This window comes from Grammomys surdaster, unplaced genomic scaffold (assembly GCF_004785775.1).
Source record: "Grammomys surdaster isolate TR1022 unplaced genomic scaffold, NIH_TR_1.0 125863, whole genome shotgun sequence".
Taxonomy (NCBI): domain Eukaryota; kingdom Metazoa; phylum Chordata; class Mammalia; order Rodentia; family Muridae; genus Grammomys; species Grammomys surdaster.
In genome coordinates, this window is record NW_021620689.1 from 608,975 (window position 1) to 633,685 (window position 24,711).

Sequence of the window (24,711 nt, forward strand, 5' to 3'; positions counted from 1 at the left end):
AAACCTTATGTGATTATGTGAGAAACAGCCTAGTGACTTAGATCTGTAATCTCAGCAGTCATGAGTCTAAGACAGAAAAGGCTGCCTTGGGTTTAGGGGCCCAGCCTGTGCTACCCAGTGATTTCCAGGACAGCTTGGCATACAAAGGGAGATTCTATTCTAAAAATTAAAGTTACCAAAAAGAAGAAGAAGAAGAAGAAGAAGAAGAAGAAGAAGAGGAGGAGGAGGAGGAGGAGGAGGAGGAGGAGGAGGAGGAGGAGGACGACGACGACGACGACGACGACGACGGCACAAATTCCAGGCCTTCACTTTCCAGGACATTTGTGGTTCAACAGGTACGAACATATTTCCTGGGCCCATGCTCTTAAAAGACGTCTCTGGGCCAAGTTTGAGGCCAGCCTGGTCTACAGAGAGTGTTTCAGCACAGCCAGAGATATAGAGAGAAACCCTGTCTAGAACCCCTGTCCCCCCCAACTCCCCCCCCCCCCAAAGAAAACCCTAAAAACCTCTTTGGGCTCAATTGCCATTAAATGGGACGGGAGGCAGCTGTAGGAGAGCGAGATCCACCGGGCTTCTGGGTCCCCTGAGGTCACACTATCAAAACAAGAATTCTTCTCCATTTTGTGTTGCATTTTTTGCATTCCGGGTGATCATTAAGTGCCTTCCTTTGTCGGGGCATCCCAACAACTTTGTAGGTACAAACTATGAACCTCACTTTATACACAAACGATCTGCTCAAGGTCAGAAACAGGGAAAGGGTAGGGCACAGAACGAAAGCCAAGAGGCCTGGTGACCACAAAACCGGAGACGTCAGCAGGAAGATGAGTGGGTGGGGCTCATGCCCTCCCTCACTCCCCGGGAGAGGCCTCTCCAAAATGGTGGGGGCAGTGGCGTCAGCAACGCCCCGGCCCCTTCCGTCCACCTCCCTCCCTCTTCTTCAGGCCACCCAGGCTGGAGTGGGGGAGGGGGATGGAGCTGCCCACGTGACCGCTGATCCTCTGGCGCGTGACGCAAAGCGGCGGGCCCAACGCTCGCTTTGCTTTGTGGGAAATAGAGTTCGAGAGGACGTCCGGTGAGTCAGGAGAGAGGAACTAGGACTACATTTCCCAGGAGGTAGCGGACCGAGGCGGTAGCCGCCGTCTTCGGAGAGCGGGGACGCGGGGCGCGCTATCGGGCGGGGGTGAGGTTCGGGCCGGTTGTGCCGTTGCGAGACTGCAGCTGTAGTCGCTTCGGCCGGTCAAGGTGAGTGAACACAGCTGATGGGAGTTAGGACACCTCAACTAATCTCTGTGTTTTGGGGTTTTTCTCTTTTCTCGGCGCCCTTTGGTCCCCGGCGAGGGTAAGGCCTAGCGTGCGGCGGCTCCCCCACGCTCAGCCTGGGCCTGCTCTGAGCGGGCCTGCTCGATCGGCTCCTCCCCCTCCCCGCCCTTCAGCGCTTCCCTCCGCTCCGGCCTAGTTCTCCAGGCTCCGGCCGCCTTCTCTCTGTAACAGCTTGCACACTTCTGTGCGGGAACGACGGCTCCCGTCAACTCCACCTTCCTCCTCCCCTGTTTGGACGAACCTCATTATTTGAATGTTTTTTTCCGGGAACTCTTGGACGCCCTTCCCCCACTTAGTCTTCCATTGGCCTGGTTCTGTCTTCTAGGGCGCATGTGGCCGATAACACTAAATGTTAATACTTCTGTTTCTTTTTTTCTTGTTTTCTTTTGTATTTTTGTTTGTTTGTTTTCTTCCTCCTACTTTGTGGCCAAAAGAGGCCTTGTCCAAGTTTATTTCCTATCGGAAAAATAGTTCCCACTTTCTTCCTTTGGTTGCAAGGGAGGCTGACTTGCATTCCTTTGGTGATTGGCGTGTGCTCTGCTTATGAGAAGCAGTTGTGTCCCACACTTAAAACAACTTTTCTCTATTTCCCTCGCTCTTCTGAATCTTAAGGGGTGGAGCGTGGCGGCGGTAGTTGGCGGCTACATTGGTGGTCCAGAAGTTGGAAGACATCGGTGAGAGTACTGTGTTAATCGGGAGGTTGGTAATTGGACAGAAGGAATATGGCAAGGACGTAATAGGACAGAGCCAATGAAGTCGGCCTTACCAGCTTTTGATTTTAAATTTCAGTTTTTACTTCCACGCACTTAAGTTTCTTTTTTCTTTTTCTAAAATGGCAGTGCACAGCCCTGGCTACCTTTAGTGGGTTATTGTAAATATTCAACTAGATTAACTGAAGATTAGCCTCTTGTTACCGGGTATGGAAGTTTTGATTGTGGATCCTGAGTCGAAAGTCATGTATCATACTGTTATTTTTCAGATCTTTCCTAGTTTTTTTGTGGAAATACTGTCTGTGTAGTCAATCCTATTACTTAAACAGCTTAAATGTATATATTCTGTATAAATGTTAAAGATGGCTTATGCCTTGAAACTTGTGGGAAAAACAGTTCTTTGGAGTTTTTAGGGTTTTTTTGTTCGTTTGTTTGCAGACGTGTGTTCTGAATTAACGTCAGTACTTAGTGAATCAAAAAGTAATGCAACTACTTTGTCATGATTGCATTTTTTTTTTAACTTTTGTTTTTGCCTTTCTTAGATAAGATTCAGAAGAGCAAGGGAAATAGAGAAAAGTTGTTTTAAGTGTGGGACACAACTGCTTCTCATAAGCAGAGCACATGTCAATCACCAAAGGACTGCAAGTCAGCCTCCCGTGTAACCAAAGGAAGAAAGTGGGAGCTATTTTTCCGATAGGAAATAAACTTGAACAAAGCCTCTTTTGGCCACAAAGTAGGAGGAAGAAAACGAGGTCCAGGCTGGCATATATATCTGTATTTATATCTATATCTATCTATCTGATCCTGGCCTTGAACTCTTGAGCCTCTTGCCTCTACCTCAGAGCTGATTTTACAGGCTTTTGCCCCTATACCCAACTTGTTTTTTTTGTGTGTGTGTTGTTTTGTTTTTGAAGATAGGATCTCATTGTGTATCTCTGGCTGGCAGGAGATCCCAGCCTCGAGCTGCCTCCCAGAGGTGAGCCTGCCACTCTCACTCTGGTTTGATTACGTTTTGTAGAACTGCTTGAAGGTTACTGGATGGCTGGGTGTGGTGGCTCTTGTCTTTAATCATAAGACTCCAAGGCAATGGTAGGCAGGTTTCTGAGTTCCAGGCCAGCCAGAACTACATAATGAGAATCTGTCTCAGGAGAGAGACAGACAGACAGACAGACAGACAGACACACACTTATTAAAAATATTATTTCTTTGTTTTTCAGTTCTTTTAGTACCCACGTAGGATCTTTAGTTTTAGAGACTGACTGGCTTAGTCTCTAGGTAGGGCCTCTCCTCCTGCCTCTGTCTCCTGAGTGTTGGTGACTGCTGAGGTGAACGGTCACACTTAGTAAGGTTGGTATTTTATCTGAAGACTTAAGGTGCAGTTCCATTTGAAGGGTGCTGGTGATCGTTACATGCTCCAGTTTATTTCTTTGCTATCAGGTATGGGCACTTTGGAGTTTGGATTAATTAGTGACATTATGGATCACATTCTTGGGTTGTAGTTCAGTGATCGAGACCTTTCTTAGAGTACTCTTAAGTACTACTTTTCCTTATTGCAAAAGTAAGAAAGAAAAACTATGGAACTGGGCTAGGTAGAGCACATACATCTTTAATCCCAGGACTAGAGAGGCAGAGACAGGTGGATGTCTTGAGTTCAGGGTCAGCCTGGTCTACTTAATTCTAGGGCAGCTGAGCCTGTGTAGAGACTCTCGCTCCAAAAAACACAAAGCTATAGATAATGAAAAGTGATTGCTTTGTATCGGTTAGTTTTTGGAAGAAACTCTTGGAGTGTGTCCAGGATTTGCACAAAAGAGGTATGGTCTGCCTGAAGAGCTCAAACTAAAGTTTATTTTAGTCCCCCCTCCCCCAACCCCTTGGAGACAGATTCTCTGAGTCTAGGCTGTCCTGCTACTGTCTCAAGGACATCAGTCACCATGCTTTTATATAATTTAGATTGGATAGAATTTTAGAATGCTACATTGCTTCTTTGAAAATTATGAGATACTGAATTGAATGAAATATAATTAATGCTATCATCAATTACTAGATTTTGGTGGATTGCTTCATAAATACCTAAGGTCAGTGAACTAACTAATTTAATTATGAGTGGGTGAATGATTCAGTAGTGCCTGGCAGCCTATGTATTCCCAGCATGTGTTTAGGCCTTGAGTATACAGTGCAGGAAGCCAAGGCAGTATGATACCAGTTGAAGGCCTTCCTGGTAGCTGATATGTATACCATGTTGGCCTCTGCCACTTCCTCCTGAGTGATTGGACTTAGAGAATGTTACTATGCTTGGCCAGAGCTTTTTGGAGAAAAGTGAGGAACTAGTTTTGTGGGGTATTAAAGAGAGAATACTCAGGTGGAAGGAATAGTAGATACTCAAACAGGAATGGATAGTTTACCTTCTTGGTCGTTCGGTCTATTTTTAAAGAAAGCCAAGTATGGCAGACAGGCATGACTTTTAGTGTGAGTTAAGAGGTATAATAGATTGATGACTACTAGGGATTTTTTCACTAGTACAGGTGAAGAGAGGAAAGGTTTGTGACTTAGGTTGTGGGAAGCGATTCATATGTTAGATCACTCAGAGCTTGATGTAATGAAACACTATGGGGGTAATAAAGAGGCTAATATAGTCAAGGCTGGAGATAGCACTTGCCTGGTGTAGAGTAATAGAGGTATAGGATAGAATTATAACATAGACTTCGGGGAATAGTTTTATGCTCTCCAGAGTCAAGACAGACAGTATTACTTTATGATTCAGAGAGTTCAAGATGATCAGGATCTCTGTATAATTTTTATGCAGCATGCACATTTTTAGAAATGTCTCCATCATAGTTATACATACCAAAAAGTTTAGCTATGTGAGAGGCTAAGGAGGTTCAGATACAATTCAGGACAACCAGGGATACAGAGAGACCCTGTTTTGAACCCCTGCCCCCCCAAAAGTTAACGATGAAACCTCTTTCTACAACTAATAAATGCTAATTAGACACCAAAGATCTCTTGCTTTAGATACTGTAGTGTAGGATTATAACCTATGAAAATGTAATGGGCTAAAAGATTGTCTTTCAAGAAACAGTTCTTTTCTTTTTTAGAAGAAATAATTAAATGATGTGCCATGGAAATAAAATATTTGCTGGGCAGTGGTGGCGAACGCCTTTAATCCCAGCACTTGGGAGGCAGAGGCAGGCAGATTTCTGAGTTCGAAGCCAGCCTGGTCTACAGAGTGAATTCCAGGACAGCCAGGGCTACACAGAGACACCCTGTCTCAAAAAAAAAAAAAAAAAAAAATTAAATATTCTTAGTTTCCTTTTGTCATGAAGATGTGAGGAAACTAAAATTTAGTTTCACATAAGTTAATTTACTGTTTTCTTTTTTCCCCTTCCCTTCTCCAGGTTTTTTCCTTTGTTCTTTTTTTCTTTTTTTTTTTTGGAGACAGAGTTTCTTGTAGTTGTGTAGACCTGACTGGCCTCAAACTCAAAGATCACCTTTTTTTTGCTTTTTTTTGAAGACTGCCTGGTTGCCCAGGCTGCCCTTACTTAAACTTGGCAAATATCTGAGGACGGCTCACCTTTATCCTTTAGATTGTTTATAGATCTTATTTAGTGGTAGAAGTGGAAAGTCTGGTGTGAGAACAGGTGGTTTTCAGGCATGAATTAAAAAGTGTGCCTCGTTGTAAGCATAGGATATGTCTCTGTCTTAGGTGCCAATGGAATGGCCATGGTTTTCTTTTTATGGTGGAGGTTGAAAACTTGAGTCTCTTGGACTAAATCCAGTCTGTAGGTTGACTTTGTTTGGTTTACGTGGAGTTAAAATTGAATGAATTGTTAGCATTTGAAAATAGATATATGTAAATACAGCTTTGGGCTGCTCTTGAAAAATTAGTTCTAGCAAGCTGTGGATGTTTGTTTTATAGCAGTGATCTCTTGTGATTGAGACATGTCTTTTCCTGGTTGCCACAAACCTCAACCCTCACCATAGCCTGATGGGTATTCCTGACACGGGGCAGTATCCTGCTTGTCTGTTTATTGCAGGCATTTTAATTTGCTGTTCCATTCTGCATTTGTGATGTAGGTTTCTGAATGTTGTGTAACTGGGCTTGGTGTGGCTGGCTTTGGATCCTGGCAGAAGTACCAGCAGAATCAGGAGGCGTTCAGAGAGCCTGGCCTAGTCTCTAGTAAGAGACTTATCATTTGCTTTCTGCCGCCACCTCTTCACTTCAGAAAAAAACAGTCCTGGTGCTTTATTTCCTTGGTGGCTTTTATTTATTTATTTAGGCTTTATTTGCCTTAAATTTTGTTGTCTGAAATTTTTTTCTTTTATTGTGATTTGTGAGTGACCACATGGAGAAGGGGCGTGGTTAGCTTCTATGAAAGAAAAGTGGACAAACTGAGAGTGGTGGTAACTCCATACGTGATGCTGAGGATTTTTATTTTTAAAATTAATATATATATATCTGTGAAAGCCATTGCTTCTAGTAATTTTTTTTCCTTTGAGGCTAATGATTAATAACTAACTTCCCTCTATTTTAGTAGAAAGGTTGAGTTATGGAGAATTGATGAGTAGTTCCTAAAGTCATTCAGAAATTTCATTGTGAGAAAGCAGTAAAGATAGCAAAACTAGTATCTTGGAGTCTTAACCAATATTAGGAAAGAAAGAAACTCTGAGTTTGTCCACTTTTCTTTCATAGAAGCTAAGCACCATGTGGTCACTCACAAATGGCAGATACTATTTTTCCTCTTTCCATTCACCACCCCCTTCCCTTGGGCAGTTGCCAAGTCTTATAGCTTACCTGCTCAGTCATTTCTCTCCTAATAAAGAGCAGTGTGAGCTGGGTAGTAGGGACTCACACCTTTAATGCCAGGGCTCAGAGGGGTGGCAGATCTCTGAATTTGAGGCCCGCCTGGTCTGGTCTGCAGAGCCAGGGCAGCCAGTGAACCTGATGATCAGAGTTTGATCCCCAAGTCCCAGATAGTAAGGAGAGAACTGACTTCTGCAAGTTGTTCTCTGATGCGTGTGAGTGTTTGAGAAACAAAACTTTGAGAATAGATGAGATTCTGCTGATCAGAGTGGTCCATGCCTTTGGTCCCATCACTCTGCAGGTAGAGAAGTAAGTGGATTTCTAGAGTTCAATGCCATCTTAGGCTATATAGTGAGTCCCAGGCTAGTCAAGGCTATGAAGTGAAAAGCCTGTATCTAAAAGAAGGGACCAGAAAGATACTCAGGTTAAGAGCAGGCACTATTATTGCCGAGGACTCAGGTTAGATTCTCAGTACCTATGTTTGGTTGCTCATGACTGCTTATAACTGCTTCGGCACTCTCTTCTTAAAAGGCAAGCACTTTACCAGCTTTTTTATTGTTCATTTTAGAGTCAGTCTTTTTCTGTGTAGCTCTGACTGTTCTGGAACGTAGAGATCCTCCTGTCTCTTGCCTTTTGTGCTGGGAGTAAACTGACTGACCTTCATCAGCTTTTTGTTTTGTTTTGTTTTGTTTTGTTTTTGTTTTTTCTGTACAGGGTTTCTCTGTGTAGCCCTGGCTGTCCTGGAACTCACTCTGTAGACCAGGCTGGCCTCAAACTCAGAAATCCGCCTGCCTCTGCCTCCCAAGTGCTGGGATTAAAGGCATGTGGCACCACCACCTGGCTACCTTCATCAGCTTTTAATGGGCTTTTGAATACAAATTACTTGGAACTTCTAGAAGAAATTTTTTTCGTTCCTTGTCTATTTTGAGAATAATAAATGTGTATATACATCTGACACTAATAGAAATAATGCATGAAATATTGTAAAATTAGTATTTCAATGAAGCTTTATGATATGAAACAGCTACATACCTAACTCATGTATTAGTCATTCTGGGTCTTTAATAATAAATGGAAGTAAGGCCTTTTACTACTTTGTTTGATAGAGAAGTAAGTAGGGCTAGTGGGCCACACTAAAACTCCTCAAATGCGTTTCTCCTGTGCTGCGTTTAGACTTAGTTATTACAGTGAATAATTTTCCAACCAGGGCTGAGCAGTCAAGGTGCAGGCCCTTATCACCAGCACTAGGGAGGCAGAGACAGGTGGATCTCTGTGAGTTCAAGACCAGTCTGGTCTACAGATCAGGTTCCAGAATAGCCAGAGCTACAAAGTGAGACTCTGGGGGTGAGGGGTGGGGGGTGGGGAGGGGGTTAGAAAAAAGATCTGGATTAAAAGTGTAACTACCTCAAAGATCAGATCAGATCAGAAGAGAGTCTTCCCACTTAAATGACTTAATTTTAAAAATCCTGGGCTGGAGAGATGGCTCATCAGCTTAGAACACTGACTGCTCTTCCAGAGGGACCCGGGTTCAATTCCCAACACTTACATACATGGTTGGTAGCTTGCTACTGTCTTTGACTTGAATACAACATACTCTAAATACAAAATATAATTAAAAAAAAGAAAAAAGTCCCTCACAGGTGTGCTCAGCTGCTGTGTTTTAGTTAATTATATATGTAGTCAAGTTGATAGCCAGGAATAGCCATCACACATGGGCTTTTAATTTTTCTGGGTAAGAATTGTGTGTGTGTGATAATAGAGATTGACACACACATGGACCCTGCATACTGGGCAAACACATATTCAATTTAGTTGTCTGATTTTCTAAGACATAGACAGCTTCCCAATCTTTAGTTTTTATTGTTGGTTTTTTTTTTTTTTTTTTTTTTGATAGTGTTATAGTCCAGGTTAGCCTCAAACTATGTAGATGCAGATGGGCTTGAACCACTTTTCCTTCAGACCACATAATGTGTTTGGGCCATAACTGGGCACCAAAGTTGGGTTTTCAGGAAGAACAGCTAGTGCTCTTAACCTCTGAGCCATCTCACCAGCCCAGACCTTGAACCTCTGATCTCTGCTGTCTCTGTTTCCATAGTGATGGAATTACCTGGCATGTAAGCATATCTATCTCGCTTAAACTGTTGGGGATTGAATCTACTGCTGCTTGCATCCTTGGCTACTGAGCTGCATTCCCAGTCATCTTTCTCCCTCCTTTTTGTTGTTTATTTTTTTTTTTTTCTGATACAGGGTGCTTTGTGTAGCCGTAATTGTCCTGAAAGTCATATATGTAGATCAAGCTTGCCTGGAACTCAGAGATCCAACTGCCATCTCTCTAGCCTCCCTCCCTTTTTTGAAACAAAAATTTTTATTGCATGTGCTAAAGGGGTTGGATGTTGAGGTCAGAGAACGACTTTTAGGAGTCTTATTTTATGAATCTTGGGGAGTTTAGGCTAGTTTTGACATCAAATGCCCTTACATCTTGGGAAGGTATACTCCCTCCCCAATTTTTCTGAGACAAAATTTTGCTTACTCTAAATTGACAATTTTCTTGCCTCAGCCTTCTAAATGTTGATTCTAGGCAGGTACCACCCCACCCAGTTTAAGAATAGAATTCCATTTTAACTTCAGCTCAGAGTTAGCATTACCAACAAAATTGATGGTGGATAGATATTCATCTATTAGTGCTGGTTGTCTGTAATACTTCTTTCCCTTCATCTTTTTCCTTTTTATTTTATTTTTTTTAAGATAGTATTTTAACACTGGGAAAACCCACATGCATACACGCTGGTGCACGCATTCACTCACATTCTTATGTTTGTGCTGGTGATTCAAACTCGGTTCTCATGATCGAATAGCAAACAGTTGAGATAGGGAATTTTGGGTGTGGCGGGGAGACAGTTTCAGTGTATAGCCTTGGCTGTCCTGATACTCACTATATAGACCAGGCTAACCTTAAACCTTGAGCTCTATTTGTCTTTTCCTCCCAGGTGCTAGGAATAGAGACATACATTACCATGACTGACTACAGCAAGGACTCTTAATAAATGAAACATCTTTCCAGCCTCTGAAGTAGAATTTTTGCTGTGGGTTTTAAGCAATAATAGAATCTTTAAGGTATAGTAGCCATTTTATCACTTCCTCTCATTGCAGAATTATACCCTGACTATAAATTGGAGAAGCCAGTGGTGCTGCTGGTGTTTTTCGGAGGCAGTTCAAGTTGAATCATTAATTCTGCTAAGGTAAATGCTTGTTGGTTAAAGAATCTTAATGACCACACTCATTTTAAGAAACATTTATGTTCTGGCCCAGCCAGGGCTTTATAGTGAGTTCCTGTCTCAAAACACACACATCAGTTATGTTGAATCTATTACCCAGAGGTGTTCTAAATCTGTAGGATTTCTAAATCTCAATTCTGTGTTGTAATGTATATGTACACGTGTGTCTGCACATGCCTGTGTTCATGCAGAGGCCAGGAGAAGGCATTGGGCATCTTCCTGTCTTATTCTCATCTATTTCTGTGAAGCAGAGTCTCTGAATGTAAAACTGTCTTTCTTTCTTTTTTTTTTGGTTTTTCAAGACAGGGTTTCTCTGTGTAGCCCTGGCCAAAACTGTCCTTTCTATTGCCATGACAAATCACCATGGCATATGCAACTTAAAAAAAAAAACTTTAATCCCAGCAACTTGGGAGGCAGAGGCAGGTGGATTTCTGAGTTTGAGGCTAGCCTGGTCTACAGAGTGAGTTCCAGGACAGCCAGGGCTACACAGAGAAACCCTGTCTTAAAAAAACAAACAAACAGCTGGGCAGTGGTGGCACATGCCTTTAATCCCAGCACTTGGGAGGCAGAGGCAGGCGGATTTCTGAGTTCCAGGCCAGCCTGGTATACCGAATGAGTTCCAGGACAGCCAGGGCTACATAGAGAAACCCTGTCTCAAACCAAAAAAAACAAAAACAAAACAAAAACAAAAAAAACCAACCAAACAAACAAAAAGTTTAATTTGGGATTCACAGGTTCTAGAGGATTAGTGTACATTTCCATGACTATCATGGTAGGAAACATGTAGCAAGCAAGCAAGTGAGCAGGCATGGTACTAGAACAATGGCTGAGAGCTTATAGCCAGATCCACAGACAGTAAGCAGAGAGACACAAACACAGGACATGACTCAGGCTTTTAAAACCTTCAAAGTCCACTCCAACTGACACACTTCCCTCAGTAAGGCAATACATTCCTAATCTTTCCCAAATAGTTCCACCAGCTGGGGAGCAAATGTTCAAATTTGTGCCTATGGTGTCCATTCTCATTCAAGCTACCATGTTATCTTTCCTAATACAGTTGTGAATAGCCTTCGGAGTATTTCATTTCACTTCAGCCTCCCCAGTAGCTGGGTTTCTGGGTTTGTACCACTGAGCCTGAATCTAGTAATAGTTTTATTTAAGAAAACCTGAAGAAATGGCTCAGTGGTTAAGAGCACTTGCTGCTTTCCAGAGGACTGAAGACCAACCCAGATTTGGTTCCCAACACCCATATTGGGCAAATCACAAGTACTTGTAACTCCAGTTGTAAGGGATCTGAGATACCTTGCTCTGGCCTCTGTAGGCCCCCATGCAATAGGTACATGTATACACATACACTGAATTTTTAAAAAATGGCTCATATAACAATTGTCTGCCAAGTTAGTTTAATATTGAAAATTGGAAGGATACTATAGGCCATTAATTTAGTCAGAAAAGCTCAGGTTTTTTAAGAAGTGAGGAAATATTCCCCATGGTAATACATACTCATTTAAAATGCATACTGAAATTGCCATCACTCTCTGAGGGACATAGAGAGGAGCCTCTTGAATGAGTCACAGATTGTCCAAACTACTAGCTCTGTAGTTCATTCTCTTTCTCTACTGATGAAAAATTAATTGCATGGATGATCAAATCATAGTAGACCCTTTATTTTGAGTAAATTCTCTGGAGAAGATATCACAAATTGCTTACACTGGGGATATTATTGTTTTTTTTTTTTTAATTTTTATAAATTATTTTTTCTCAAATTGTAATTCATTCACACGGGTTATAAACACAGAAAGGCAGGATGTGGGGAAGGGGATATTGATTATTGTAAGGGAAGTTTGCTGTTGATTTCTGTCTATCCACATCAGACTTTTTTTTTTTTTGGCTTTTGACTTTGGGCTTTTGGCTTTTTGAGACAGGGTTTCTCTGTATAGCCTTGTCTGTCCTGGAAATTTCTTTGTAGACCAGGATAACCTTGAATCCAAGAGCTGAGATTCACAGTGTGGGTCACTGCTGCCATCAATGGTTTTGGCCTGTCTCAGTAATGTGGGTCTTTTCTTTTTTCTTTTTCTTTTTTTGTTTTTTTCGAGACAGGGTTTCTCTGTGTAGCCCTGGCTGTCCTGGAACTCACTCTGTAGACCAGGCTGGCCTCGAACTCAGAAATCCGCCTGCCTCTGCCTCCCCAAGTGCTGGGATTAAAGGCGTGCGCCACCACCGCCGCCCGGCAGTTTTCTTTGTTTTTAAATATGGGTTTCTGAGGCTCATAGTCAGGTCCTTGTGCTTGAAAGACAGATGCTTTATTGACTAACCAATACCCCCAGCTCCTGTTTTGTTTTGTGTAGTGACAATTTTGGAATTTTGGTTTCTTAAAAAAAAACAGAAGTATTTTAAGAATATGTTTTTGTTTTAACCCCAGGTGTGGGGATATGGGGCTGCTTTGCCGCAGCTCACTATGATCTGCCTTGTGCTCTAGCAGAGGCATGGTTTTGTGTGACATTTGGGATTCTGGGGACTTTTCAGAGTGTATAAATGCAAGTGGTGGTTCGTGGTGGTGGTGGTTGCAGTTTGTTAGTTGTGTTCAAAGAAGAAACAAAATAAGAAAAATTAGACTCAAGGGTCTCCCTCCTATCCTTTCTTTCCTATCTAGTGATGGGAGATGAAACCAAGGTGATAAAGGGTGGGGAAAAAGGAGAACCCATAGAGTATCAAAGACCAGCTACAGTGTTTCGTGTTCTCGTTCTCTCTCTCTCCCTCCCTCCCTCCCTCGCCTCATACCCTGGCTTTAAATTCTCAATCATCCTGTCTTCACCTCCCAGTATTAGAATTTACAGGTATATGCTCCCACAACTGGCTTTACAGGCACTTTAATTCCCTTGATCTTCCTGCACAGGGATGATATTAGAGTCCAGCTACCAGTTCACAGAGATAAACCCCTGACCTCCCCCCTTCCTGCCAAAGCTTCTGTTTAGTCAAGACCATGGCTTCCAGAGTACCAGGGTTCAGTTCCCACAACCCACATGGGATCTTACATGGGAGTTTGTAATTCTAGTTCCAGAGGATCTGACACCCTCGTATAGACATACATGCATATAAAAAAGGAAAAGAATAAATCATTTTAAAAAAGAAAGAAACAAACAAAAAAATCCCAGAAAATTGTGTAGGTAGTACAGAGTTAATGAATTTGTTGTGGTTTCTGTAACAAAATATGATTTAAATAGTATTCTTAGTGTCTGATAGTTCTGTAGGCCAGAAGTTCAAAGTCATAATATTGACAGGTTGTTGGTTCATTCTGATAGCTCCAAGTGAATTATCTGCTCTTTTCTTGCTTTATGGATGGTCAGTCTTCCCCCATGTCTTAACATTTTCCTTTTACATATATCTGTCTCCAAAACTCTGTTTTTAGAGATATCATGGTATTCCTCACTATCTTTATACCCTAATGAAGATAACATTCTAGGGTGCTCGAAACTAAGGACTTCTTTGTTTGTAGTTGGGAAGATGGAGTCGCAATTAATATTCTGTGTCACAATGAACCAGTTAGTGTTATCCTTATTAACAGTAAGAAGAGGCAGAGGCAGGTGGACTATAGAGTGAGTTCCAGGACAGGTAGGGCAACACGGATGAAACCCTGTCTCAAAATAAAAACAAAAGCAAAAACCCAAAAGAAGTGATACAATTTGGAAAAGATCTTTTGTGTTTTTACCAAAACAAGTCATAAATTTTCAAAACCAATTTTTTACCTGTAATTACAGTGGGACAGGGAACTTGCCAGTTTTCTTTTAAGCATATGGCATGCATAGGACAAAGAGTGTTCAATGAGTCTGGATAAATTGATGAGAAGAATACTTAGATGTATTTTATTTTAAATGATGTGTGTGTGCCTGTGTGTGGATATATACTGGAGTATAGGTTTTCTTGGAGATAAGAGGCATTGGATCCCCAGAGCTGTGAAGTTGAAATGTGTAGTATGGGTGCTGGAAACTGAGCCCAGGTCTTCTGCAAGGGCAGTATGCTCTCAGTGGTTGAGCTCCCTCTCCAACCTGTAATTTAGGTTTATCGGTTTGTTTTGGAGATTTATATTCTTCGCTGGTCTGGAACTAGATATGTAGACCAGCTGGCATTGAACTCAGGATCTGCCTGCCTCTGCTTCCCAAGTACTAGGACTAAAAGGATGTGCCACTACTGCCTGGCTTGTTTTTCCGTGTTTGTTTGTTTTAAGATAATCTCTGTATTCAGGATGATCTCAAACTTGCCCAACCCTCTTGCCTTGGTCTTGGGAATGGTGAGCTAATAAGCCTGGGCCTCTAACAACATACCATACTTTGTTATACTATTATTTTTGGTAGTATTGGGCATTGGACCTAAGTATAATAGACAAGAACACTTCTCATTGAACAATATATTTCCAGTTGTTTTTTTTTTTTAAAGATTTAGTTATTATATGGATACACTGTAGCTGTCTTCAGACACACGAGAAGAGGGCATCAGATCAATCAGATGGTTGTGAGTCTCTATGTGGTTGCTGGAAGTTGAACTTGGGACCTCTGGAAGAGCAGTCAGTGCTCTTAACCACTGAACCATCTCTCCAGCCCATTTTCAGTTCTTTGTTTAATTTTTGAATAACTTTTAATAATATGAAGGAATACCAACTGGAGAAAGCAGATGGGTTTATTTTGGCTCATAGCTCTCAGGGATACAGACCCTCGGAAACAGAAGGTGCAGCAGCAGGAGCAGGATGATGCTCTGGGTCTTTTTTGTATAGTAGGTAGTTCATAAGCAGAGAGATGAAAGCTTGCATTCTTCTTTTTGTTCTGTCACACTGAAGGCAATAGGATTGTGTGTATTTAGGATGGGTCTTGCCACCTCAGCTAGCCTAATTTGAAAAATCTCTCCTAAATTTAACCAAAGGTTTGTTTCCATGATAGTTCTAAAATCCATCAAATTGACAATATTAACTGTCAGTTCAGGTGTTTAATATTTTCATTAAAGTATACAAATCCTACATTCCAATGTGAAAATCAACCTTGAAATAATTAGTTCCCCTCTGCTTTCTTTGTTGTATTCTCCATGGAAAATGAATAAGAATTTTTTTCTACCTTTCTAGTTATTGAGAAGTAATGTAGTCACCTTCCCTTAAAAAGTAAACACTGGAAAACATTGTTTAAGATGTGAAAGGATTCTTCACTCACTAAAGAACAGGAAGAAAATGTGACCTGTGACTGGCTCTAAAGGAAGAAGCCAGCATTGTCCTTCACTAGTGGGATCCTATAGCTGTGGCTTACCACTTCTCCCATGAGCTTGGTGCTTCCTGCACTTGATCTAGGTATATTGCCCCACATGCATTTCAGTGCATTCATGAGATGAATGGCCTAGATGGTTAGTGTCTTTATTTTTGGGTAGATTGGCTAGGTTTTTTAAAAAGGCATGAAAAGCCAGGCAGTGGTTGGGGCTGCACACCTGTGAGTTTGAGGCCATCATGGTCTATAGAGTGAGTTCCAGGACAGCCAGGGCTACAGAGGAACCCTGTGTAGTAGTGGTGGTGATGGTGATATGTGAATTTGATTTCTTCCACTATAAATTTCAGAATTAGCCAGGCGGTGGTGGCATATGCCTTTAATCCCAGCGCTTGGGAGGCAGAGGCAGGCAGATGCAGGCAGATTTCTGAGTTCGAGGCCAGCCTGGTCTACAGAGTGAGTTCCAGGACAGCCAGGGCTACACAGAGAAAAACCCTGTCTCAAAAAACCAAACCAAACCAATAAATAAATAAATAAATAGATTTCAGAATTGATGGTGTATATGTATACATTTTTAGAAAAACAACTCAAAGCTCTCTTGTCAGTAATAAAGAGCTGTTTGAAATCCTCATTTTAGTTTAAGGCACGGTCCTAGTACTCTCATCTAGACCAAGCTGGCCTAAAACTCACAGACATCTGTCTTTTCCTCCCTAGTGCTGATACTAAAGGCTTCTATCATGCCTGGCTTCAGTCAGATCTTTGTTGCATTGATCAACAAATAGAGGTAACACTTGGTTATAAATAGATGTTTTGGCTTATTTCAGAACATTTGTTTCTGAAAATTGCTCTCATCTGGGGAGCCAAGATCCTTGCCTGGTACAAGTTAGGGATTTCAGCCTTTAGTTGCCCTTTGTAGCAATAAGAAAGATTTTTTTCACCTACCCATATGAGTGTTGATATTTTTCAGGGAGAAGAAAAGAAGGAAAGGAGGGGTTTGTTTGTTTGTCCCCAGTAGCTAAACAAGAGGCCAGAGTAACATCAGTTATTAGTGGATGGCTGATACTTGGGTTTAAGCAAACAATCCTCGCTAAGAATACAGACATCTATCTGCTTCTGCTTCCTGAGTTCTGGGGCTAAAGTCATGCACCACCAGGGCACAGCTTATAGTTTTGTTTTTATAATGTATGTAGATTTCTGTAAAAAAAAATTTGGAGCAGTAAAATAACTAGAATGATGCCTTTCCGTCTTTAATTTGGGTGTGACTATTATAAGTTACAAGATCCTAGAATTCAACATTTGTACATGATTTATAGTACTAAATAGCATCCATTTAATCTCAGAAGTGTCAGAAAGAGGTCTGTAACTTGATTCCTGAGTAGAAGTGTGTTTCAAGTCTTTAAAGTGTTCCCTAGAGGTGCCGCAGCTGTTCCTGCTGTTGTTTCCCCTTTTCCTCTCTTAACTTTTACCCTGGAGAGTAAAAGTACAGTCTTGGGAGAAGCAAAGAAAGTAGTAAACATGTTTAAAGTTTCACCTGAGCCCTGCTTTTCTGCCTCAACTACCCTGAGGCAAATAACACAAATAGGATGTGTTGTTTTAACTCTGATTGATGGGTTTTTCCTTTTTTTGGGGGGGGGGGTTGTCTTTTTTTTGAGACAAGGTTTCTCTTTATAGTCCAGCCTGTCCTTGAACTCACACTGTAGACCAGGCTGACCTTGAACTCCTGACCTTGAAAGCCGCCTGCCTCTGCCTCCCAAGTGCTGGGATCAAAGTCGTGTGCCACCACTGCCCAGCTGTTTTTTCCCTTTTTTTATTTCCATTCCTTCCCTTAGGATCTCTGTTTTATAGGCTTGCCCTGGAACAAGCAAGGTTTTGTGACCTTTACTTGATACCTGATCCTCTTGCCCATCTTCTCATGCTGGGATGACAACCATACTCAGTTTTATTTAGTGCAGATTGAACCTAGGATCTTCCAAGATGTGTTTAAGCAGCCACTCTACCAACTGACTTAGATAAAACTACAGCCATATCTCAGTTACTTTGCTGTTTTTTTTTGTTTTTTTGTTTTTTTTTTTGTTTTTTTTTGGTTTGGTTTGGTTTTTCGAGACAGGGTTTCTCTGTGTAGCTCTGTCTGTCCTGGAACTCACTCTGTAGACCAGGCTAGCCTTGAACTCTCAAACTCAGAAATCTGCGTGCCTCTGCCTCCCAAGTGCTGGGATTAAAGGCGTGCGCCACCACCGCCCGGCAAGAATTTCTATGTACCACCATTAGTGTGGCTATTGAAAGTGCCTATCTTCCCTCCCTCCTTTTTTGTGATATGCCAGATCATGGCTGAATCTTAAAGGCTGTGCTAAGTGAAAGTGTGCCATCATAAGACCCATCTATGCTTTGATTCTGTTAATAATAATTATCTCAGAGAGGGGTGGGAGAGATGGCTCAGTGATTAGGAGCACTTACTGTTCTTGCAAAGGATTCCAATTTGGTTTCCTGAAGCTTCATGGTTCTTCACAGTCATCCGTAACTCCAGATCATGAGTTTCAAAGGCACTTGACACCTAGGAATGCACCTTGCACACATACAGACGCGTATGGAAAACACTCCAGCACTTTCAGTCAATCATAAAAGTATATCAGAGGCCAGGAGGATGCTGATTGTGAAAAGTGTTTGCTATGCAGGCCTAGCAACCTAAGATTGGCTCCCTAGAATCCACATAAAAGCCAGACACAATATGCAAGTTATTTTTTTATTTTTGACACCTTGTCTTTTTTTTTTTTTCATGGCTGGTCTAGAGCTTGCTATATAGACCAGCCTGGCCTCAAATTGGCAGAGACCTGTCTGTCTTTCCTGAGTGTGATGGTTAAGTGTATATACTACCATACTTGGCCTTCAGACTACTTAGTAAGTGTGACTCTTCTGAAGAATATGGAGACTAGCTAGTGCACACCTTTAATTCCAACTCTGGGGAGGCAGAGTTTGAAGTCACCATGGTCTACGGAGCCAAGTTTAGAACAGGCAAGGCTACACAAATTCTGTCTTGAAGACCAGGGGTGGGGGGGTTGAGGGAGTGGGAGAGACAGACAGACAGGGTGAGTATGGAGACTAGAAAATCAGTAAGAGTGATGGCTGAGTCAATAAAATATTTGCCTTGGAAGTGTGAGGCCTTGAGTTCTGATTGCTAGAAATCTAGTCTTGGGCTAGAGAAGTAGCCTAGTCAGTCAAATTGTACTAGGAGACCTGAGATAGATTCTCAGCATCTTCTTTGAGCAACTTCCAACAGTGTCCTGTAAGTCGGGGATTTGACATTCTTTATGGTCTGTATGGACAAAGAGTGGTTCATATACGGCTATGAGCCACAATGTGATAGGAGCTGAACTAAGGTCCTCTGTTAGAGCAGCAGTGTGCTTAACTACTCATGCATCTCTCTAGTCTCCAGCGTCTACACATGAAAAGGATAGAGTAAGGTTGTTTTGGTTTTTGAGTTGGGAGTCTCACTATCAAGCTCTAATTGGCCTGTAACTACATTTTATCCTCCTGCCTCTCTTCCCAGGTCCTGGGATTATTGATGTTTATGACCATAATAGCCATAAACTCCTGGCTGTGAGTTGGCTTTTAATAATTGTGTTGTGTCTACCCTTACCCCCCATGTGCTTAGAGAAGTTGAGATTTGTAGAACTTGTGAATTTGTTTGACTGTATCCTCTTACATTAGGTGTAAACGCTTCCAAGATGTCAAAAACAAACAAATCCAAGTCTGGGTCTCGCTCTTCTCGCTCAAGATCTGCATCCAGATCTCGGTCTCGTTCATTTTCAAAGTCTCGGTCCCGAAGCCGATCTGTCTCTCGTTCAAGGAAGCGCAGGCTCAGGTAAGAGGGTATGGTTTTGTATGTTGAGATGGTGATTGTGTTGGTTTGGGTACTGGAGGACTCTTGTCACATGGCAGGTAGGATGGGGTTTGATTTCGAGGTTGTTTGCTTCTGAAGCATACTTCCACTCACTTTAGAAGAGGGCATTTTATTTGTGTCTAGATTGCTTGGTTGAAATTACACAGCTGATTATCTTTCACTAACGTGATTTTGAAGGCTTATGCCAAACTTATTTGTCAGCAATGAAAGGACAACTAAGGATCAATAGTATTAACAGCATTGCATTGGGGAGAAAGCATAATCCACTAAACTCAGTTAACTTTTAGAGATTTACCAAGTATCATAGGTATATATCTAATGTGCTGGTCACTAACAAGTTGATTTAATTTAACAAAACAGATCTTAAAACTGAGTCAGTTATAAACACCCAACAGTTTTCTTTTGCTAAATGTGAAAATGATTTTTTTTTTTTAAGTTTTCCAATAGATGCCCAGCATCTTCTTTGGATGGTTTGTTAAGGCAGGTTTCTCATTCATTCTCAAAGCATGGTGGTTTTGTTCTTTTCATGACAGATTGTATAGTCCAGGGTGGCAATGAATTTGAGATTCCTATGTTTCAGCCTCTTGAACCCCGGGGTTAAAAAGGTTTCAGTTTTCTTCTAAGGATTGATTTTAAAAGCTTTTTGGTTTTTCGAGACAGGGTTTCTCTGTGTAGCCCTGGCTGTCCTGGAACTCACTCTGTAGACCAGGCTGGCCTCGAACTCAGAAATCCGCCTGGCTCTGCCTCCTAAGTGCTGGGATTAAAGGCGTGCGCCACCACTGCCCGGTGATTTTTAAAAGCTTTTAATACTTACAGTTTTCTTCTTGTGAACTTTGGGAACCAATAGCGTAAATATTCAAGAGGGCCTTTGTGAAGTCCCCCTTTTTTTTTCCAAATTGAACTAGCAAGGTATTACTGTATCATTTTACTCTCTTAGAAATTCTTTTTTTTGTTTTTTTTGTTTTTTTTTTTGTTTTTCGAGACAGGGTTTCTCTGTATAGCCCGGGCTGTCCTGGAACTCACTCTGTAGACCAGGCTGGCCTCGAACTCAGAAATCCGCCTGCCTCTGCCTCCCGAGTGCTGGGATTAAAGGCGTGCGCCACCACCGCCCGGCTTTTTTTTTTAATTTATTTATTTAATGTATATGAATACACTGTAGTTTTCCTCAGACACACCAGAAGAGGGCATTGGATCACATTGCAGATGGTTGTGAGCCACCATGTGGTTGCTGGGAATCGAACACAGGACCTCTGGAAGAGCAGTCACTGCTCTTAACCACTGAGCCATCTCTCCAGCCCCTCTTAGAAATTCTAATAAGTAATATCTAGAATCTTTTTCTTGACAATTTATTATGAACCTAAATCTTCTCAAGATAGTCATTATTCTGTAGTTCTATAGTACTTAAACATTAAATGTGTAATTGGTTTAAAAAAAAAATCTTCCTTTTCCTAACAAAAAAGTAAGGTAAATCTGTGAAAAGTCAGCCTCAAGATTAATTTTAGACCACAAATTAGACAGAGGGGCTGTGTGACTACTGAAGGGGGAACTACTCATTTTCTGTTTATCCCTCAAGAGATTAATGTCAAGACCATGGGATGGAGTCCTGCCTTGCACCCAGTCTTGATTTAGGTGACTTAAATTTCATTTTCAGCTCATTTTGTTCTGAAAGATACCATTTTAAAATTTAATTTGGTAAATGGAAGCTAAGTAAGTGGTTCAAAGCCAAGCATGACTGAACAGCCAAAGCTAAACAACAAAACTGAACTGGTACAGACAAACCGAAAGATGTTAACCAACTCTGAAACAGCAGGAATTCTGGGCAGATCTTGTATCCTGAGCTACATATTTGGCATGGTGATTGACTTGAGAAATGAAGGGAGGGAGCATTGTCGTAAATAGGCAATTTGTTGGGTAGGTCTAGAGCCAATTTAAGTGCTGTCTTGTTACCTAGGAGATTAAACTCTGGAAGTTTTTGTTGTTGTTGTTGTTGTTGTTTTTTGCCCCTAGAAAACATGTTTTTTGTTTTGAATGTTGCCTGACTTCTGTTTTTAAGAAGCGTATTATTAAGTTTCTCACTGTATACTCAGCTTTTTATTTCTGGCTTATCTGTTTTCATGGTTTTGTTTTTGTTGTTTCTTTTTGTTTTCCCTCTCCTATAAGAAAAGTATCCTGAGAGTTTGAGAAACCATGCCTTTAAATTAACTAACTTCTGAGTTCTGCAGAATTGGAGAAAGTTCATTTTTTTTTTCCCCTTTATTTCAGACTGTATCCTTTTCAGTGACCTTAAATAACTTGTTTTGCAGTGTGCAGAGCATCATGTTCTGCATTTTAGTGACTGCATTTCTGGATGCAGGGCCACAGGGTCCTCCCTTACTCTAGTAATTGGTAACCGAAGCAACAGTAGGCCTAAGGACATGATTTACACACCCTCCTTAGTGCTGGGGATGGAGCTCCTCTTCAGTGGGGTCACTGTCCTTTTCATAGCCTGCCTCTGCCTCTCCTTTTTTAATTGTTACTGTTTCTGAATGAAAAATAGGGAAGGTAAGTTTTTATTCTTGACTTTTGAATTTTGCTTAGATAGCAACTGTTAATCAGCAATTAGATACACCTTTGTTAGTTGGTACTCTTTATGGTGTAGATGTATAGATCTAAGAACAGTTAACAATACTAGAAAGCCAATTCTATTTTGTCTTTAGATTAAACTGAAGTTAAGCTTCTCCTTAAAGGTACTGTTTCCTTAGTTACCAGATCCTTAAAACAGCAGTACTTCCTAAAGGGAGTTAGTTACTCTCTCCAAGATTCTGTGTATCTGGTATCCCAGTTAGGCCTGATCCCTAATACATAATTTTATGTTTCTTCCTGTATACGCACATCTATGATAACATTTAATTTACATTAACTACAGAAAGAGGTTAACAGCAATCAATAATTAAGTAGAATATTAATAAAATTTGCTATAATAAAAACTGTTAAAATGTGATAAATACTAAAGAATTTCCTGGCAAGGTGGTTTAGTGGATAAAGGAATTCCTGTGCTAAGCCTGAAGACATGAATTTGATCCCCGAGATCCTTAAAGTAGAAGAAAAGAACTGATTTCAAGTTGTCATCTGACCTCTTATGCATAATACACCCAGCATACACACATCCAACACACAACAAAAAAAATGAGACACTAAAGAATTACTTAGGAGTTTATCATTTAATATTTTTGATTCTGAATTGCCACAAGAGATTTTACAAAGCAAGACCTTGAGGGCTGGAAAGATAGCTCAGTGGTTAAGAGCATTGACTGCTCTTTGAGAGGTCCTGAGTTCAATTCCCAGCAACCACATGGTCGCTCACAACGATCTGTAATGGGATCTGATGTCTTCTTCTGGTGTGTCTGAAAACAGGGATGGCGCATTCATATATATATAAAATAAATAATTATTTTTTTAAAAAAGACCTTGAATAAGGTAAGGGGAGGAAACAATCATTTTATTAACTTTTTAAAGGGTTTGTTTTTATGTGTATGAATGTTTTGCCTCCCTGTGTGTTTGTGCACCACATACTATAGCTGTGAGCTAGCATATGAGTGTTTTGACCCAGGTCTGCTGCAAGAGCAAATGCTCTTAACTGCTGTCATCTCCAAGTCCTTATTAGTTTTATTTGTGTATATGTATATGGGCAGGCAGTGCCACAGTTAACATGAGGTCAGAAAATAGATTGCAGGAGTTGATTCTCTCCTTTTATATGTGTCCCAGGGATTGAACTCTGGGTTGAAATGTTTAGTGACAGGCATGGATACCTGATGAGCTGTCTGGCAAGCCTTAGGAACTATCATTTTCAAAGCACATATAGCCAGGCATTCTGGCACATGTCCTCTTTTAGTCCCAACATTTGGGAGGCAGAGTTAGGTATATCTCTTGAGTTTGAAGCCAGTCAGGCTGCATAGTCAGACCCTGTCTCAAACAACAGAAGCAAACGTGCCTCAGTGTTGCTCCATGGGAGAGCGCTTGCTGAGTGTATGTAAACAACCCTACCCTCCACCCCCAAAAAAGCCTCTCAGGCAAGTTTACTAGCTAGAACATGTTTTTAACTGAAGTGCTGTACCAGTGAACTATATCCCTAGTCTCTTCTAAGTTTTCTTTCTTTTTTTTTTTTTTTAAAGATTTATTTATTTTATGTGTGTGAATACACTGTTACTCTCTTCAGACACACAGAAGAGGGCATTAGATCCTATTACAGATGGTTGTGAGTCACCATGTGGTTGCTGGGAGTTGAACTTGGGACCTCTGGAAGAGCAGTGAATGCTCTTAATCACTGAGCCATCTCTCAAGCCCTAAGTTTTGTTTTCAAATTGTGCCTTGCTAATCACCTACACCATCCTCTAGCTTAACTCTCCTGCCTAGCCTCCCAAATTGCTCAAGATCACATGTGTATGCTAACATGCTTGACTGAAGGTGCTTGTTTTGTGTTTGTGCCTACGCCTGCAGAGGCTAGAAGACATCAAATCTTCTGGAGCTGGAGTTAGAACTGTGACAGGTTACAGGTTGTGAAATGCTGTGGGTGTGGGGAACCGAATCCTGGAGGAGTAGCAAGTACTTTTAACCACTGAACCTGCTCTCTATTTCCTGGTTGTTTTTGTTGTTTATTGAGACAGTATCTCATGTTTCAGTAGCTTCAAACTTGCCATGTAACTTTGGGATATTCTTTTTTTTTTTTTTGGTTTTTTTCGAGACAGGGTTTCTCTGTATAGCCCTGGCTGTCCTGGAACTCACTCTGTAGACCAGGCTAGCCTCGAACTCTGGAACTCAGAAATCCACCTGCCTCTGCCTCCCAAGTGCTGGGATTAAAGGCGTGCGCCACCACCACCTGGCCACTTTGGTATTCTTGCCTTTTCCTGATGCTAGTGCCTTACCTTGCAAGTGCTGGGATTAATAGATGTACACTACCATGCTTAGACTTTTAATTAATACAAAATAATGAATTTCATTATTGATCTCCATACATGAATACCATATACTTTGATTATGCTATTGTTCCTGAAGGGATTTTATTTTATATCTTGAGATAATATTTTTTTAGTATCCCCTAGTAATAGTAATATTATGATTGGCAGAATGAATGGTATTTAAGAACCTTATCAAGTGTCCTTAATCCTAACACTCAGTGGGCAGAGGCAGGCAGTTCTCTGGAAGTGTAAGGCCAGCCTAGTCTGCATAGCAAGTTCCAGGTCAACCAGAGCTACCCTGAGACTTTGACGCACACGCACACGGGAGGTGTGTGTGTGTGGGGAGAACTCAGTGAATTTGTACAAACAACTTTTTAAATTTACTATATTGTTGTGTATGTGTTACAGCACATATCTGGAAATCAGAGGACAACCTGTGGGAGTTGGTTCTCTCCGGCATGTCGGTCCTGACTACCCTGATCTTTGACATCTTCACTGTCTTTTTTTTTTTTTTTTTTTTTTTTTTTTTTTGT

At 41.2% G+C, this 24,711-nt stretch overlaps 1 protein-coding gene across 4 annotated transcripts in view; it reads left to right on the top strand.

Moving 5' to 3' along the window:
• The first annotated feature begins 1,154 nt into the window (after positions 1-1,154).
• Positions 1,155-24,711, top strand: part of Thrap3 (thyroid hormone receptor associated protein 3) — a 41,588-nt gene continuing 18,031 nt past the window's right edge. For 2 of the 4 annotated variants that reach the window (XM_028790104.1, XM_028790107.1), the window contains exons 1-3: positions 1,155-1,242; positions 9,982-10,070; positions 19,052-19,205. In XM_028790104.1, coding sequence (XP_028645937.1) covers positions 19,069-19,205 — 137 coding nt within the window. In that variant the 5' untranslated portion in view covers positions 1,155-1,242; positions 9,982-10,070; positions 19,052-19,068. Of the gene's footprint in view, positions 1,243-1,976; positions 1,995-9,981; positions 10,071-19,051; positions 19,206-24,711 lie in introns of those variants that run through there. The other 2 variants (XM_028790105.1, XM_028790106.1) reach the window with 2 other exon arrangements.